Source organism: Panthera tigris, chromosome E3, assembly GCF_018350195.1.
Source record: "Panthera tigris isolate Pti1 chromosome E3, P.tigris_Pti1_mat1.1, whole genome shotgun sequence".
Taxonomy (NCBI): domain Eukaryota; kingdom Metazoa; phylum Chordata; class Mammalia; order Carnivora; family Felidae; genus Panthera; species Panthera tigris.
Window position 1 is genome coordinate 41,340,449 of NC_056675.1, and position 16,993 is coordinate 41,357,441.

Genomic DNA, 16,993 nt, shown 5'->3' on the forward strand with positions numbered 1-16,993 from the left:
ACCCAGCCCTGCTCTCTCTGGCCATGTTCGCCTGTGGTGGGAGGACATGCAGAGAGGCCAGTGGGATCATCGAGCTGGCAAAGAGGGTGGTTTCCAGTTCTTTGATTTCAACTAAATTGATGAAGGACCTGATTGAGTTATCAGCTGACCAATTAAAAATAATTATTGCCAGGGGCTTCTGGCTGGCTCAGTTGGTAGAGCATGTGAATCTTGATCTCGGGGTCGTGACTTTGAGCCCCACATTGGGGTTCAAAAGAAAAATCTTTAAAAAATTTTTTTGCCAGTAGATCTTTTTGTGGATTTTGGTATTTTGTAAATGCCTCAAAGCACAGAGAAAGGCCTACCTGTTACACATGCCACATCCATCTCAGGTCAGCGCCTATATAAAGAGAGAAAGTAGAAATAGATTTGAAGGTGAACCCAATCTAATCTTAAGCAATAAGTAAAAGTAATGATCACCATACGTGAAGTGTCCAACTCACGTGCATTCTCAGTGAAAATTTGCTTTTTATCTTTGATAGCTGTCAAAATGTATAATTATGTTTTGGCAGTTATGTGTTAATAACAATCCAGAAGGGTTTTTTTTTTTTAGTTTACTTATTTATTTTGAGAGAGTGAGAGAGAGAGAGAGAGAGCGCGCGCGCAAGCATGAGTGGGGAAGGGGCAAGAGAGAAGGAGAGAGAATCCCAAGCAGGCTCTGCACTAACAGTGTGGAGCTCACCTCAGGGCTCAAACTCTCAAACCATGAGATCATGAGGTGATCCAAAATCAGGAGTTGGATGCTTAACTGACTGGGCCTCCCACACGCTCCTAGAAGTTCTGTTTTTAAAAGAACATTCTCTTTAGGGTCTGTGACTTTATCACAGGAAATTTTAACGTTTATTCATTTTTGAGAGACGAAGCATGAGTGGGGAGGGGCAGAGAGAGAGGGAGACACAGAATCTGAAGCAGCCTCCAGGCTCTGTCAGCAGAGAGCCCAACGCGGGGCTCGAACTCATAAACTGTGAGATCATGACCTGAGCCGAAGTCGGACACTTAACCAATTCAGCCACCTAGACGTCCCTATCACAGGAAATTTTGTAAAAATTCAATTTAACTACATGTTTTTAAGGCATTTATGAGAAAGGATTAATGAAAGACTTTTGATCATAAAAATAAATTGCATTAGGGGTGCGTGGGTCGCTTAGTTGGTTAAATGTCTGACTCTTGATTTCAGCTCAGGTCATGGTCTCACGATTTGTGAGGTCGAGCCCCATGTCAGGCTCTGCACTGAGCCTAAAACCAAGTTCGGATTCTCTCTCTCCTTCTCTGGCCCCTCCAAGATAAGTAAACTTTAAAAAATTGCATTAGTGTGAGTGAGTAGGATGAGGTGTGGCAGCACCCACTCACCAAGTGGAAGGTGGCTCTGGTGGTCTCAGGGGACGCTTTGGGGGCTGCCAGTGACCTGGACTGTTCCAGTGCTGCAGGCTCAGGGGGCACCAGTGGTGACGTTTAAACACAAAAGTTCCATATAAAGACTGCAAACAAAGCAGCCTGAGTCTCATCTTCATTCAACTCGATGCACAGATTTTATAAAAAGCAGTAGGGAATGGTGTGATATTTGGTTTAAAATGACTTGCAATTTGTTTTCAGTTAAATTTGTTTTTAAAGGTATTTTCCATTCCAACCTTGGCAAGTTTTCTTGCTTTGGAGTCTCTAAATTCTCCGTGTTACGATTTTTGCAGCAAATGATGGTCCTCAGTCCCCGTTCCATCACATTCTGCCCAAGTGCAAGCTGGCCAGGGACCTTAAGGAAGCTTATGACAGGTAAGACAGGTGGGTGGCATGCTTGGTGCATCTCCCTGTGGGCCTTGTTGCCTGAGCCGTTGTCCTTGGTGCCACTGAGATGGGGGTGAGAGAGCCCTTCTGCTGGGACAGTCCCTCCCAGAACTGAACCTGAAGTCACATGGGAGAGCCTGAAAGTGTTTTGCATCATCAGATGCAGGGTCAGCATGACACAGTGCCAAGTTCTGGGTCTGTCCTCTAAGACGGTGTCACTGTCACCACCTCCCCCACGAGGAAACTGAAGGTCAGAGGGTGCTCCTCCTGGCTCTGAGGGACTTGGGGCTTGGGGCCTGAGTGTAGGAGAGCAGCAGACATTTGCAGACACAGCAGAAGTTAACAGTTCCAATTATATTGGTGTTCCCAGCACTCTCTTTGTGGACAAGCGAAGAACCTCTTTTTAACGAGGGTCCACCAGTCCTTGACCCTGGGTCTGCACTGCAGGTGGGAGGTGGAGAGTGGGGGTTGGGCACGTGTCCAAGTGACAGTTCCCCTGAAAGCTTTGCCTTCCCACTCTACTCCAGGACTGTTGGTTCACGAGGAGCCATCACTCAAGCCGAGGGGACCGCATAGTGCCAGGCATGTTGCTGCACAGACGGCATGGAGGTTCAGGCTTCTCTGGGCCATGTCCTTGCATGCAGCCCAGTGCCCTCTCCTGGCCTTCTTGGGCTTCGTTCCATCCTGGTAGGCTCCATGCCACCCACCGGAGGTGTGCTGGATCTAAGAGTGTGGCCGGCGATACCACGTGTTATTGGAGCGCAGAAAAGGTGGCTTGTCCAGCACCCTCTCCTTTTTTTTGATGTTAATAATTTTCCTGATCTTACCAATAATACATGTTCATTGTAGATACTTAGGAAATATAGAAAAATAAAGAGAAAACAAAGCCCGTCTGTAGTCCCATACCCAATGATACTTGTTATGAGCATTTTGGAAATTTTCATTCTTTTTGCCGTTTTAACTAAAGCTTTTGAAAGGCCACCTTTCAATCACCTTTCATCATCAATCACTTCCATCAAGTTTGAAAATCAGAGTGTTGAGTTTCTTTCCTGCTGTACCACCGCCAGTTCCCATTCTGGTGGCAGGATGCATTTAAGCAGACAGCCGTGTGTCCTGTGCCGTCCCTCACAGGTGGGCCTGAGGCACACACAGGTCGGCACAGACTGCCTTTCTCCTTTTACGCTGTACATGCGGCCTGCCTTTTGCCTTCGTAGTTGAACCATGTAGCTTAGACTCTCTCTGTATTGGCAAATAAGGACTTTTTCAATTTTCCTTTTTTTAATTTAATTTTTTTATTTTAGAGAGGGAGAGAGAGCAAGCGCAAGCGAGCATACGCATGAGTCGGGGAGGGGCGGAGGGAGAGGAAGAGAGAATCCCAAGCAGGCTCCATGTTCAGCGTGGAGCCCGATGTGGGGCTCGATCCCACGACTCTGGGATCATGACCTGAGCTGAAATCAATAGTCAGATGCTCTGCCGACTGAGTCACTCAGGGACTCTTTTTTTTTTTTTTTTTTTTTCCCCTGCATAGCCAGCCAGCCCTTCCCTTGGGCATTTAGTTGGTACCAGCCTCTGGTGCTATAAGACCTGCTGGTCGGCTCCGTGCACATGTCACTGTGTACGTGTGCCTGTGTGTCTGCAAGGTAAATTCCCGAGAGTGGAATGGCCGGGCTGGAGAGGTAAAATGCACTTGTAATTTTGGTGTATTTCCCCGTTGGGGCTTGTGCCTCAGGCTGTACCCTCCCCCCCACTAGCAACACAGGAGATATCCCTTCTCTGGCTTTGCCGGCACAGAGTCTTGGTGAACTTGTGGACCGTCCGGCGTAGTGGGTGGAGAATGGTGTCCTGGCACAGCTGTCTGCATCTTCACAAGTTGGCACATCTCCCTTTTCTCTCTGAGCTCTCCCCAGATCCCAGCTCATCTCTCTGTTGGGAGGAAGGGTGCCCTCATAAAGGAGGCAGAGCTGTCTTCTGTGACACAATCAGTTCCTTTGTCCTGATTTTGCTGACCGCTGGGTGTGGGCCTCTGGGCGTTAGGAAGTGGGGTCTCTAGTGTCGTAGCCACCCCGTCTCTTTCTCTCATGACGCCGCTCGTGATCACGTTGAAGCTGTCTCTGCAGTAGGAGAAGTGCTGCTCTCTGGCCTTGGGTTGGCTGGTGCCAGAAACCCCTTCTGTGAGAAGTATTGCCTGCTTCTGAGTGGGACAATGTACACCTCAGCTAGGGTTAGACCACAAGCAAAATTCAGCCTAACCTGGAGATAAAGTAAACGTCAAACCAGAACCACACTTACTATGTCTAAAGAAAGAACGGACTGCAATTTCTGATGTTTAAACCGCAAGTTGGAGGGAATGAAGTCCTGGGTAGTTGGCCCGCCTGTAGCGACTCAGAGCTTGAGGTGGCACAGCGCCCCCTGGTGGACATTACTTTTAAGGAGAAGGACCCTTTAAAGGTCCTTCTGGACCGGATTCCCTTTAAAGGAATCTGTTCTGGGGAAGAAAAGGCTCCCAGGGTCCCACTGTTGAGCAGTTGCCCTCCTTCCTCTAGCCCAGGCACCCTGGTGTGTTAGTGTTCAGGATCTTGTTTTCTCAGGGTGAACCCCCATGTACCCTTCCTGTTCTCAGACCCCGCCCGGCTCAGGTTGTGGGTCCTGGGGCCCACCTCAGGTAAGCTGGCAACAGGGCCTGTCTGGAGGGAGTCCCAGGGACAGTGGTGCACTCCCCCTGCACCCTGTCCCAGCCTGGCAACAGCAGTGGCTCTGTGACTACCCAGGAGCCCCCCTGGCCTGCGGCCTTCCCTTTGCCTTGAGGTGTGGCCTGGCCTGTTGCTGTAGGGTAGGCTTGCTTTGGAGCTAAGAAAGGGAGACTTGAGTTTACATGACCGATCTGGTAGAAGAGAGCACAGAGCCGCCTTCTCCTATTGTCAACTTCCCAGCAGGTTTCCAGAAAACCCCAGGGAGGGTTTTCTCGTAGCAGGAGTGAGAGGCCGGAAGATGGGAGATGTGGAGGCTAGAGGTTGGGGTGAAACTTCTCCAAGGAGTGGTTCTGGATTTGCTGTTTTAATTAAAATCCAGGGTTGTGGTGTGGCCGACTAGCCTGGTGGCCTTGTGCCCTGGGACCCAAGTGCCCATGAGTATAGGCTGGCAGCATGAATCCCTCAGGAGCCTACCCTGACTGTTCTAGCACCTGTGTCTCTCCATGGAGCTTGGTGATCTCAGTGACAGTGTCCCACTCTTTTGTGTGACTGTTAGGTGGTGTCTCCCATGACATGAGGTCAGGGATACCCCTTCACTTTCTGTAACACAGACCTTGTGGTTGGCGCGTGGGGAAGCACGGCTTGTCCACTGGTGGTCAAAGGAATGAACAAACAGGAGTCGTGTGATTGTGGATTCCGTGCTTTGATGAAGTGTTTGTTGCACCGTTTTCAGAGTTAATGGGGCCTGTGGTGGGGCCAAGAGTCCTCAGAGCGTGGAGGAGCTGTCCGGGCCCTGGCCAGGCAGGTGGCACTGGGGACTCTGCGTTTGTTCCTTGCTGCCTCCCACTGCTGCCCCTCCAGAGCAGAGATTGGCCCCCGGACACCTCTGCTAATATCCCGGGAGTTTTACTCCCTTTGCCCGTAAAAAGCACATACATAGAAACTTCTGTTTGAAGGGTCACGGCGGGCCAGTTGGTGCCTGCTTGCACCTCTTGGATTGTGAGCAGCATCCGCTCCATGGACTAGGAAGCCTGGCTGTGTCTGGGACCAGAGTGGCCAGCAGGTGCTGGGCTGGCGGGGTGAAGGTTGCCTGCGAGGCCAAACAAGGGCGTTTGGCTATTAGCTAACGGTTAGGAGTTGAAGTTCGTCCTCGGGCAGTGAGGTGTGAGGGTGGTGGAGCAAGCTTGTACACAGTACATTTCCACCTGGGATAGGAAAGATAAGAGCGTGCCTTAGAGGATATGCACAGTCATCGCTTTAGGACTCGGGGCTCTGGTAAGAGCATCTATCTCGCGTGGCAGATGGGGCTAGGCGACCCTATCTGGCCCAGAGCTGTGGGACGGGCTGGATAAGCCTTGCTTGGGGGGGGAGTGCTTTTTGCGCGGTGTTTCCGGACCAAACGTGACTGCCCTGGAAATAGAAGTACAAGCATAGCAGAAACCCAAACCCCTGCTCTGCTAAACACTTGTCTTGAAATTGTACTTTATACAGCATAGGAAATATACTCGTTAATAATGGAATCCTGTTATTTGGTGACAGACGGTGGTGACTGCTCTTATGCTGGTGAACACTGAGTGATAAAGAGAACCGTCAAACACCTGAACCCGATACAGCAATGTATGTCAACTCTATTTCAAAGTCAAGAAATAAATAAATGAACTGTAGCCTCAAAGATTTTCAGAGGGTGGGCTCCCTCTACCCTGGAGGCTTTAGGAAAAAAAACAAAGGGCACTTTGAAAAGAGAGCCCGACCTTCTCTTCCCTCCTCTTGGCAGACTTCAGTGCCGCTCCTGGCTCTTGTCTTGCTGCAGGGGCACTTGCAGGGCTTCCCTGGGGGCTCCGGGTGGGTGGGTGTGCTCCTCCTCCTGACTCGGTCCAGGGATTCTTCACACGGCGTCCCAGTGCGAAGTACTCCACGGATGGAAGTTGCCAGTCGGTGAACAGATGCCTGGAAAAGTGGAGTAAAATCCACGTGAAAACCAGGGAACCAACACGGGAGCGTCTCTCCCACCCGGAGAAGAGGACCCCATGCCAGTGTGTGCATGTACGTGGCCTCGCCAAGCTCCTGGGGGAGCAAAAACAGCTACCTTTGAAATGGTAGGAATCTCAGTGTTGAATTCTGATTCTGTGGTGTTCCAGCTGCTGCTTTGAGCCGTATCCTAAAGAGGACAGCTCAGAAATAAAGACTCTATTTTCAGTCCACCAGCCTTTTTGTCCAGGTACATAGTGAAACGGAGGAGGGGTCTGCACATGTAGCTTTGGCAGTTCATTCTCCCTGCAAGCCCTGCTTTTCCTCACTCTTCTCTTCCCTTTTGTTCGTGGATGCTGAGACTCTCATCCACTGGAGCGCTCTCTCATCGCGTGAACTTGGATTCTGTAAGAGGCTGTTTTTCAGAGGTTGATGGGAGCTGTCCACCTGCGAAGACCCTTGCCCAAAACTTGGTGAGGCTCTGGGAGTCTCCATCTGCTCATATTCACTTATTAGCGCCCCGTTCTCGAAGAACCCAAGAGTAGTATCCTCCTCTGGGACCTTGGGGAAGGACCCCGGGTCTCTTCCCTAGATCCTGGCACTCCCAGGGTTCACCCTGAGGGAGTGTGGCATCAGCGGTGACCCAACCTTCACCTTCCACGCTCAGCCACAGCCTGTGGCCCCCACCCCTGCTGCCAGCGGTGCTCTGACCCTCCCTCCGGGGACCACTCGGTGGCGCAGGCGTCCTGGGAGGGTGGCGTGGGTCTTCCTGACACCTCCAGGCAGGGCAAGCAGAGGGTGTTCTGGATCTCTGGGGTGGTTGGCAGTGAGCAGACAGTGGTGTTGGCAGGAATCCTAGGGGTTGTGGAGGTCACAGATGTGCTCCGCATTCTTCACACTTTTTTCTCCCTGCACATTCCCTGTTTGAGAAACCCGATGGCCACGATGCTCCTGGCTCTTTGGGTGGACCCACGGGGAAGCTCGTGGTAGTCGGTCTGCTGCTTGACGTTTCAGGGAAGAGATGGCGAGAACAGCCTGTGGGTGCAGGCAGTGAGGGCCATAGCGCCTCCTGCTGGCACCGTGCGTTTGTGTGCCCCCGAGGGAGGTGTGAGACCAGGCGGGGCTCCCCCTGAGCCACGGCCTTCCCACACTGGGCCAGAGGTGGGCATCTTGGCCTCTCCGGCCAGTTGGGAATGGCAGAGTGGGGTTGGAATGTGATGGTAAGAGCTGGGTCAGAACAGTGCAGGCCTTGGCAGTGGGCACACGTCCCCTCTCTTGTCCACCTGCCAGGGGCGTGGTGAGCACCAGCCACGGGGGCTTTGCCCAAGCAGCCACTTTCTCTCTGTGTCAGACATCGAGTGCTGTTGGCACTTAGCCCCAGGGCTGTGCACTGGGCTGTGGGCGCATTCCGGCTGGCTTCTCGCTGGAGGGTTTCAGAAACCCCTGCTGAAAACAAGTCTTCTGTGTGTGGTTCTCTGGTGCAGGGCGTATGGGGCCACGTGCCTACCGTGGGGCCACCATGAGCGTGTTCTCCCGGCAGGGGCTCACTGAGAGGTAGTCCGCCCAGAGTCAGTAGCATGTTCCTTGGGCCCCTTTCCTTCCCCCATTCACGAAATGGTTCTCAGTGCCCCCCAAGTACCCCACACTTTGCCAGCCGTGTGAGGAACAGTTAGTGCAACACAGGAGCACACGTGGTGACTGAATTCTGGTCGGGGAAACTGCGTCCTGTGGTCAGGTGCTCAAGACACACGAATCTGGGGCTAGGGCCGGGTCAGAGCTCACCTCCTGGAGAAGGTAGTGCTTGAGTTGAAACCTGAGACAGGGAGGGAGCCGGGTCACCTGGAGGGAGCGCTTGAGTCAGAGAACAGCGGAGTTGTGGGGACGGTTGGGGACCAGATGGCCTGGGGTAGGAGAGGGCATCAGAGAAAAGTGAGCAGGTCACGTGGGGCTTCAGGCTGGGACTGCCAAGATGGGATGGGAGCCGTGGGGGTCTGAGTGCGGACGGCAGATGGGGGCCGGTGCAGGGAAGGTCTGGACTTTGTACCTCCCTGCAGGTGGGATGTTTGAGGCGGGATACAAGAGAAAGGAGGAGTCAGGGACAGGGTTGCGGTGTTTGGCCCTGAAAGAACCAGATTGCTGTCACTGATGAGGTGAGGCCGAGGCCAGCTCGGGCCATTGCCGGGGTACACCTGGGCGGTGCTGGCATCCACAGCAAGGTGGGCGCCGTGTGCCCCCCCCGAACAAGACGCTTGGGGGGACTTGGCACCCCCCGCCCTTCCTGTCCTGCCTACCTCTCCTTTTTGGAGACAGGCCTTGCCCTGCCTGGCTGCTCATGTGTGGTGGGGCCTTCGGCAGGTGTGCAGGGGGCCTGGCTCTCTCCCCTCTGCACAGGAGGCCTTCACAGAGCGCTGGCACTCTGTTTGGACTGCAGATTCCGGGGCTACCCAGGGCTACGGTTCTGCGTTCCTAATGCATTTTCTTCTCTTGAATATACTGAGATCTGCAAAGATGATTGCTTGCCCCGGAGGGCGTCGCTTGCAGTTTCCTCTGACTGGCAGTGTGCCTGGAAGAAGCACCCTCAGGGGTTTTTGTGTGATCTGTGTGTCTGGTCAGAAGTTACCGTGTGGATTCTCAGTAGCACCTGACAGTCGCCGCGCCTGCTCTCTGCAGCCTCTGCACGTCCGGCGTGGTGCGGCTCCACATCAACAGCTGGCTGGAGGTGGGCTTCTGCCTGCCGCATAAGATCCACTACGCTGCTGCCAGCCTCATCCCCCCCGAGGCCATCGAGCGGAGCCTGAAAGCCATCCGGTGAGCACCTGCCCCTGCACACGCCCCTCGCCCCTTGCCCCTCGGGGGCTCTTCTCTTTAGCTTCTGCCTGAGGTTTTACCAATTACTTCTTCCCAAGAACTGTCTTTTCCTCTTCCTGCTACAGAAACTGTCAGGTAAGGCTCTACTGTTGATAGAAGTAAAAACACACATGTTGGGGTCTGGTTTTGTCCAGAAATTACCAACCCCAGGATTCCCCTGGGCCGTCTCGGGCACGGCCTGGGGTCCTGCGCCAAGGGTCTTCACCTTAGGCCTGGGCAGGGCTGTGGGGGTCAGCCAGGGTACGGGAGGGATTTTGTCTTTACAGTGTTTGTTCACCGGACCTCCTGCATTTGAATCAGAGCTTGTGGGAACTCAGTTACTTAACTGATTTCCTGCAAGGTAAGAGCTAAGCTCAGTTTTCACACACACATCCCACCAAGTCTCCCGTTTCCTTAGAGACTTTTATAACTAAAAAAAGAAATGTGGGCACATGACAGCAAATTTGGGGGTGACAGAAAGCAAGGCACCCCCTGGCCCGCCCTCCCTCCCTCCCTCACCTAGTCCACGCCTTCAAGTCCACGTCCTTCCTCCTGGGTTTCCTTGCTGAGTACGTTTTAATGTGGTTCTGTTCATAGTCTGTGGTGAGGATTTTGCTTTTCCCGCATTTGGGACTCTTTCCTTAGAAAAGAGTCACGCATTTTTTCAGTCAACAAACATTTACAGGGCAATCCCAGAGGTAGGGATGGAGTCGGGTCCTTGGGCCTTCTTCAGCTTTGTTCTAATTAGTTTCTTCTGAAGGTGACTGCAATCCTGGTGGCTTCTTAAAGGCCCCTGGGCCTCTCTCATCCTTCCAGCGGCCTCTTCTCCGGGGTTCAGTGTCTGTGTGCTCAAGGCGTGTGCCTGGTTGGGGAGGCCTGTGGCTTGCGTGCTCTGGTGACCCGTGACTCTACCCCGCAGCCCCTACCACGCCTTGCTGCTTCTCAGTGATGAGAAGTCCCTGCTGGGCGAGCTCCCGCTCGACTGCTCCCCGGCCCTGGTGCGCGTGATCAAGACCACGTCTGCCGTGAAGAACCTGCAGCAGCTGGCCCAGGATGCAGATCTGGCCTTGCTTCAGGTAACCCCGGGGGGCCTGGGGAGATACCCCAAATAGGGGGGAATGGGGGAGGGAGGGGCGGGCACGTCAAAGCAGGCCGCCCTTGGTTGAAGGTGGGAGGTCAGGGTGTCAGGAAAGCAGGCTGCCTGTGTGCCATGTACCCAGGTCCACTACGTGGCCTGCCGTGATGGGATGGGTAGTCCCTGGGTCGGCTCCAAGTTCTGGAATCCGAGTCAGGCCTGGCTTCGGGGCGGGCTTTGTGAACTGGCTTTGGGACTAACGTTGTACTAACCCCTGTGTCCAAGGATTGTGAGGCATGAGGCCCTCCAGGTGCTGGGTTACTGGGCTCTGAAGGATGGGGTGGCAGGGCTAGGGGCTTGCAGGGGCACGCAGAGTGTCGTCGTGTGAGCAGCCAGTACCACAGCTCCACTTTGCCAGTGTGGGAGGTGAGGGCAGGAAGTTGGGTTGAGAGCCTGCCTGTGTGCGGAACCAGGACCTAGCTTCGTGGCCTTGACCTCTACCTCGTATGTGCACCCAGGGCTATGTTCTGTGTGAGGTGCCGTCCTCTTGCCAAGCCACGTGCTTGTGGGCTGCAGTTTCTGATGGGGTAGAGGGCCTCTCAGCCCTGGCTGCGATCTGGTTGGAGTCTGGGTGGGGGCCAGGGAGTGAAGAGAAGCATAAAGAGAAGTTGGAGGCCCTGGGACAGTGTGCCTTCCAGGTGACAGCCCCAGGGCGAGAACGGTGGGCACCATGTGGCCACCAGGGGGCAGCAGGACCTGGCGACAGAGCAGCTGCTCTCTCAGATGGGCTGAGGAAGAGGATCCCAGGTGTGTCGCGAGCCTACCTGGGCCCTCTGGGAGGCACGTCTTTGGCCTGTGGTCCTTGGCAAGGGGCGGGAGCTTGACTCTCAGGCCCCCGTTTCCCAAAGCAGCCGTTTCAGGTTCTGCCATCCAGAATAAGTCCTTCCCCATGACCTTCATTTACCTGGCCAGAGAGTTTATCCGATTCTGCCTTTGTGTGTCGTATGGGCTCACGGACTAGATGGGACTCAGTGAGGACCACATCCTAGTCACCTTCGTAGCATCCACAAGACAGAACCTTAAATGTTCTGGCTGTTTTGTACACACTGCAGAGCTTGTGTTCTGATCAATACAGGCTGAGCTGTCAAAGCTTTCAAGTTTCTCGGTCTCTTTGGGCAAAGACAAAGCTTTGATGATAACCCCTTCACGCACCCCGCCCCCCACCTTGCCATGGGGAGGCTGTTATTTCCTTCCATAACCCTCCCCACTGAGCTCACTTCAAATCAGGGTTTCCTGCTGGCGTGGCCAGCCTCCCTGGCCTCTGGGACTGCTGCTGCCTGTGGCAGGTCAGGTGGCCCAGTGGAGGCCCCTGGGAGAGCAGGGGAGCAGAGGCTGGCTGAGCCTAGTTGGACCCTCAAGCGTGGATGGCCCCACTAGAGAGAAGATGTCAGCTTACCTCATGTTCCCGAGGCGCCTGGCTGGCTCAGTCAGAAGAGCATGTGAATCTTGATCTTGGGGTCATGAGTTTGAGCCCCGTGTTGGGTATAGAGATCACTGAAGAAAAAATAAAATCTTAAATAACTCCTGTTCCATCCCAGGCAAAGTAAATATTTTGGGCCTTGTTTAATTTATTTCTTATTTTTTATTTAAAAAAAATTTTTTTTCAGATTTATTTATTTTTGATAGAGACAGAGCACAAGTGGGGGAGGGGCAGAGAGGGTAGGAGACACAGAGTCGGAAGCATGCTCCAGGCTCCGAGCTGTCACCTCACAAACCGTGAGATCTTGACCTGAGCCAAAGTCGGTCGCTTAACCGACTGAGCCATCCAGGCGCCCCGGGCTTTGTTTTAATCTAATCTATTTTTATTTAATTTATTTATTTTGAGAGAGGGCGAGCGGGAGAGGGGCAGAGAGAGGGGGAGACAGAGAATCCTGAGCAGGCTCCACTCTTGTCAGCACAGAGCCAGACGTGGCGTTCGATCTCAGGAACCGTGAGATCATGACCTGAGCCGAAATCGAGTCAGATGGTTAACTGACTGAGCCCCCCAGGCCCCCTTTGTTTTTATAAATAAGACACAGCGACAGTTTCAGGCGTGCTGTATACGGAGTCAGCAGTTCCGTATCAAGATAAGTGTAGTTTGAATCTCCTTCACTATTTCACCCCACCTTCCTCCCCTATTTGGGGCCTTTTTTGTCGTGATAAAGTCGATATGCTCTTTCACATACAAACTGATATATCTCGCAAATTATGGGCACAGAGAGTGCCTGCAATCCTGTATTTCAGAGGTAAACACAGTAGATTCTTCCAGATTTTCTGTATGTATAAATTAGGACAGTATCTTTGATCACAGTGTCCATTCCTTATGATTGGCTTAGTAATGGCTCCACAGACCTTCGCATCCTAACCCTCAGGTCCTGTGGATGCAACCTCACGTGGGACTTTGCAGAGGCGATAAAGGATCTTGAGATGGGCGGTGACCCTGGATTGTCCTTGTAAGAAGTGGGCAGGGGACGTGACCCTGGAGGCAGAGACTGGAGGGATGTGGCCACACGCACAGGCCAAGGAAGGCTGCCGCTACAGGAGGCGGAGACTTGGAGAGAGTCGTCCTGCTGACAGACACTGCAGCCTGGGATCCGAGTTCAGACCTCTGGTCCCCAGAACGGCGCTCGGGCTGCAGGGAGTGGTGGGGGGTGGACGCCAGGGGTGAGGGTGATGACAGGCGGAGGAAAGTGGGTGTGTCCTTGCTTTGGAGTGGGCTTCAGTAGGACTTGGGATGAGAGAGAAGAGCGGCAGTGAAGGAACTGAAATTGCTGCCACGTTGACACTGGTGGTGTCACTGGAGGTCCTGTTTGCCAAGATGAGGTGGAGGTGGACTCAGCGGTGTCCCTGGCCTTGCATGTGGGTCGGGGTGTCTTGCCCACTTGGGGACACATAGTGATGGCACGGAGGGGCAGCACGCTCACCTCGGTGATGCAGAATTAGAAATGCCCAGTGCCAGGGCGCCTGGGTGGCTCAGTCGGTTAGGCGTCCGACTTTGGGTCGGGTCACGATCTCACAGTTCGTGAGTTCAAGCCCCACATCGGGCTCTGTCAGCTCAGAGCCTGGAGCCTGCTTTGGATTCTGCGTCTCCCCTTCTCGCTGCCTCTCCCCTCCTGTGTGTGTCTCTCTCTAGGTCTCAAAAATAAATAGACGTTAAAAAAAACTAAAACAAAACAAAACCAAAAAAAAAGAAGTGTCCAGTGCCGTACCCTCAGACCTGGGCTCCCCTCTTGAAGTTGGAAGGAATTTCTGGCATCTTAGTCTGTCTCTGGCCCTGACATCTTAGCATCTTAGCCTGTCTCTGAGCGTCCAGGAGAGCCGGGCAGTGGAGTGTGGTCCCGGGATACTGGGACACACAGGGATGAGTGCAGGAGGTGTAGGACAGGTTCATTTGACCCACATCCATTACCATGTGGAAACCCATCCCCATGCTGGGCTCCTGGTGGGAGCAGGGTGCTGGCCTCTGCCAGCTTGTTCAGACAAGGCCCTTGTTCAGCTGAGCTGACCCCATGGTCCTGAGCACCTCACATGTCCCCATGCTCATGGGACTTTTCCTTACTGCCAGCCTGGACAACACCGGGTCCTGTGGGAAGTGACTGTCCCAAACCACACAGCGACCGGTGATACAAAGGCTTGTGTGCTTGCCGTGCCAAGCCCCTGGGTGGGGGGGTTGCCGTCAGCTCCCTCTGCCTACAGGTTTTCCAGCTCGCGGCTCACCTGGTGTACTGGGGCAAGGCCATCATCATCTACCCGCTGTGTGAGAACAATGTCTACATGCTTTCTCCCAACGCCAGCGTGTGTCTGTGAGTACCTCTGGCTGCCAGAGCCCAGGGCCGTGCTCCTCTGCTCAGCCAGGACCTTGCTTGGAGTTGGTTACTGGCCTCTGCTGTGTCCACATTCTTATTCTGGCCTGGTCCAGGACCACGTGGCCTGCCCTGGGCGTGTGCTCTTCTGGCATTCAAAGTTTCCATACAGGGTCTGTGCTCCCCCATGTCTGCTGGCCAGTGGGGTCTGGACGGGGTGCCTGGTGGGGGTTGGGAGCCTTGGTCTTGACTTGGGGGCTCAGAGGGGCTGTGGCCTGTGCCCATTGTTCCTTCTGCCCCTCGAGGGAGAGCATCTGGGCTCTGTCCTCATTGCACCCATCCTAGGCCACCAGCTATGCTGAGCCTTCCTGCTGCCCACCCTGGGCTCATGGTGAGGGCACAGATGTCATGAAATGATGGAGAAGCCTGCTGAGCTCACGGTCATGCCCACCTTACCCATCCCCAGGTACTCTCCACTGGCTGAGCAGTTCTCCCGTCAGTTTCCAGCTCATGACCTGCCATCTGTCCTTGCTAAGTTCTCCTTGCCCGTCTCCTTGTCAGAATTCAGAAACCCCCTCGCCCCCCCGGTGCAGGAGGTAAGTCACAGGAGTCTTGGGGAGCCCAGGAACCACTCCTCTGGTGTCAGTTTCTCATCCCAGAGCCCTCAGTGCTGCACCCTTAGCCTTGGTTTTGGGGAGGAGGGGGCTTCCTTTGGGGAGTAGGTGGCACATGTTGTGCCAAGGTGATCAAAAGCTGGCTCCCCAGCCAGGCCACCTGCAGACACTTGGGCAGTCCCAAGTCCCCCCACCCCCACTCCAGTGGAGCCCACTCTGGCTATGGTGAGTGGTTCTTGGGGTAGAACAGAGTTAAGAAGCCCAGATGGCAGGAGAGTGGTGACCTTTCCTGGGTTTGTGTGTGTGTGTGTGTGTGTGTGTGTGTGTGTGTGTGTGTGTGGAATCGGCTTTGTTTTCACTGAACTTGGGCCCTGCCCTCCTGCTCTCTCCCCCTCCACAGTTCAGGTGGCCACAGGGTATATAGGTCTAAGTTCTGGGCTCACTGGTCCCCAGAATCTCCTCATCCAAGAGGATTTGGAGAGGACAGGCCTGGAACAGGCCCCACTGGGCCTGGGGCAAAGTGAGGGCCAGGTGGGATTGCTGGGTGTGGCAAGGGCTCATCCAGGGAGGTATGGGGCTTGTGGTCCAGGTGCAGCCTAGACCCAAGAACAAGGCTCTGCCTGCCTCCTCTCCGCTGAATGCCTGGAGCTTTGGAATTCTGGGCAGGGACCCAGCACAGGGCCAAGATGGGGCAGGTGTTGGAGATGGGGCTGGGTGTTCTCAAGGCTTTGTCTTCCAAAGTATTTGTTTTAATAAGCGACAGATCTGTTAAACCAGTCCTTAAAAGCAAATTCTTTCCCTTCTCAAGTTGTGAATGAGATGGAGATCCAGGTTCTTGAGTTCATTTAGATGCTGAGTGTGACAGTTCTAAAGGCCGCCTTTCATGGGGCCTTTGGTTTCCGGGAACTGTGCCAGGCCATGCCAGCCGAATAAAAGACACGCTTTGCATCTGTACCCAGCAGAAGCTTCCTAATGGTCTGGATGGTGGGTGGATTTTCCAAGCCATGCCTGGGGGGGCCACCCTGTCCCTTGTCAAGGGCCCAGATGGAGCTGGGTTTGGTCCTGCACAGTCCCGGGCTGAGGCCTTTTTCTTCTCCTTCTGCCTCTCCTTCTGCTTCTGCTGCTTCTGCTTCTCCTCCTCTCCCTCTTCTTCCTCCCCCCCTCTTCTTCCTCCCCTTCCCCTCCTCTTCCTCCTTCTTCTGTTGCTTTTTATTGTTTATTTATGTTTTAGAGAGAGAGAGGGGGAGACAAAAGTGTGAGCAGGGGAGGGGCAGAGAGAGAGGGAAACACAGAATGTGAAGCAGGCTCCAGGCCCCGAGCTGTCAGCATAGAGCCCTATATGGGGCTCGAACTCACAGACCGTGAGATCACGACCTGACTCAAAGTTGGATGCTTAACCGCCTGAGCCACCCAGGTGCCCCTGAGTCCGCCTTCTTGTCACACCTCCTGTTTCGGGGCCTGGAGTGTGTTGTTGAGGTCTTAAGAAGCCTCTTTGTTTTACTTGTTAATTTTAAGTTTAGTTATATTACAGTCCTTTTCAATTGTATTTGGTTTGACCAGGTCATAACACGCCCATGGTACATCCCTATTTTCATCCCTGGGCAGCCATCCCCTCCCAGGAGGGGACCCCCGCAGATCCGATCAGGCAGATGTGTGTGTCTGAGAACATGCACCTTCCTGCTCAGGCATGCTCAAGCCATGCCTGCACAGGCCTCCTCACTGCCCCTGGTCAGGTGGCAGCCCCCGAGGGAGGGGTGGACTCCACGCCCTAGGACTGCACACCGCATTACAGCTCCCTGTCCTTGGGCAGGCTTCCAGGTTGACCCAAGGAGAGGACTTCCTGCTCTCAGAGCAGCAGCCTTTTTGTGAACGGTGTCCAGGCCACAGTGGGCCCGGCTCTGTGTGGTGGGGGGCTTGGGCGACAGGGCTGAGTGGCCGGGGGGAGACCAGGCAGAGCAAGGGCCTCCATGTAATCAGTCCTGTTCCTCGGCTCTGGGCACGAAAGCCCAGGTGTGTGGTGGGAGCAGTGCAGGTGTAAGCCCAGTGCCCTTGTGGCCCTGCCACCTTCCCTGGAGCAGGGAGTTGGGCTTGCAGGCCGGCCAGCAGCCAAGAGCTCCTTTTCTGAGATGTGGAGCCTTG

General features: G+C 54.2%; 1 protein-coding gene across 7 annotated transcripts in view; it reads left to right on the forward strand.

The window, feature by feature from the left end:
* The window catches only part of NPRL3 (NPR3 like, GATOR1 complex subunit), a 43,738-nt gene that overhangs the window by 23,774 nt on the left and 2,971 nt on the right, over positions 1-16,993 (forward strand). For all 7 annotated transcript variants that reach the window (XM_042972581.1, XM_042972579.1, XM_007096669.3 and 4 more), the window contains 5 exons: positions 1,725-1,806; positions 9,147-9,284; positions 10,243-10,399; positions 14,134-14,240; positions 14,707-14,836. In XM_042972581.1, coding sequence (XP_042828515.1) covers positions 1,725-1,806; positions 9,147-9,284; positions 10,243-10,399; positions 14,134-14,240; positions 14,707-14,836 — 614 coding nt within the window. The remainder of the gene's footprint in view (positions 1-1,724; positions 1,807-9,146; positions 9,285-10,242; positions 10,400-14,133; positions 14,241-14,706; positions 14,837-16,993) is intronic.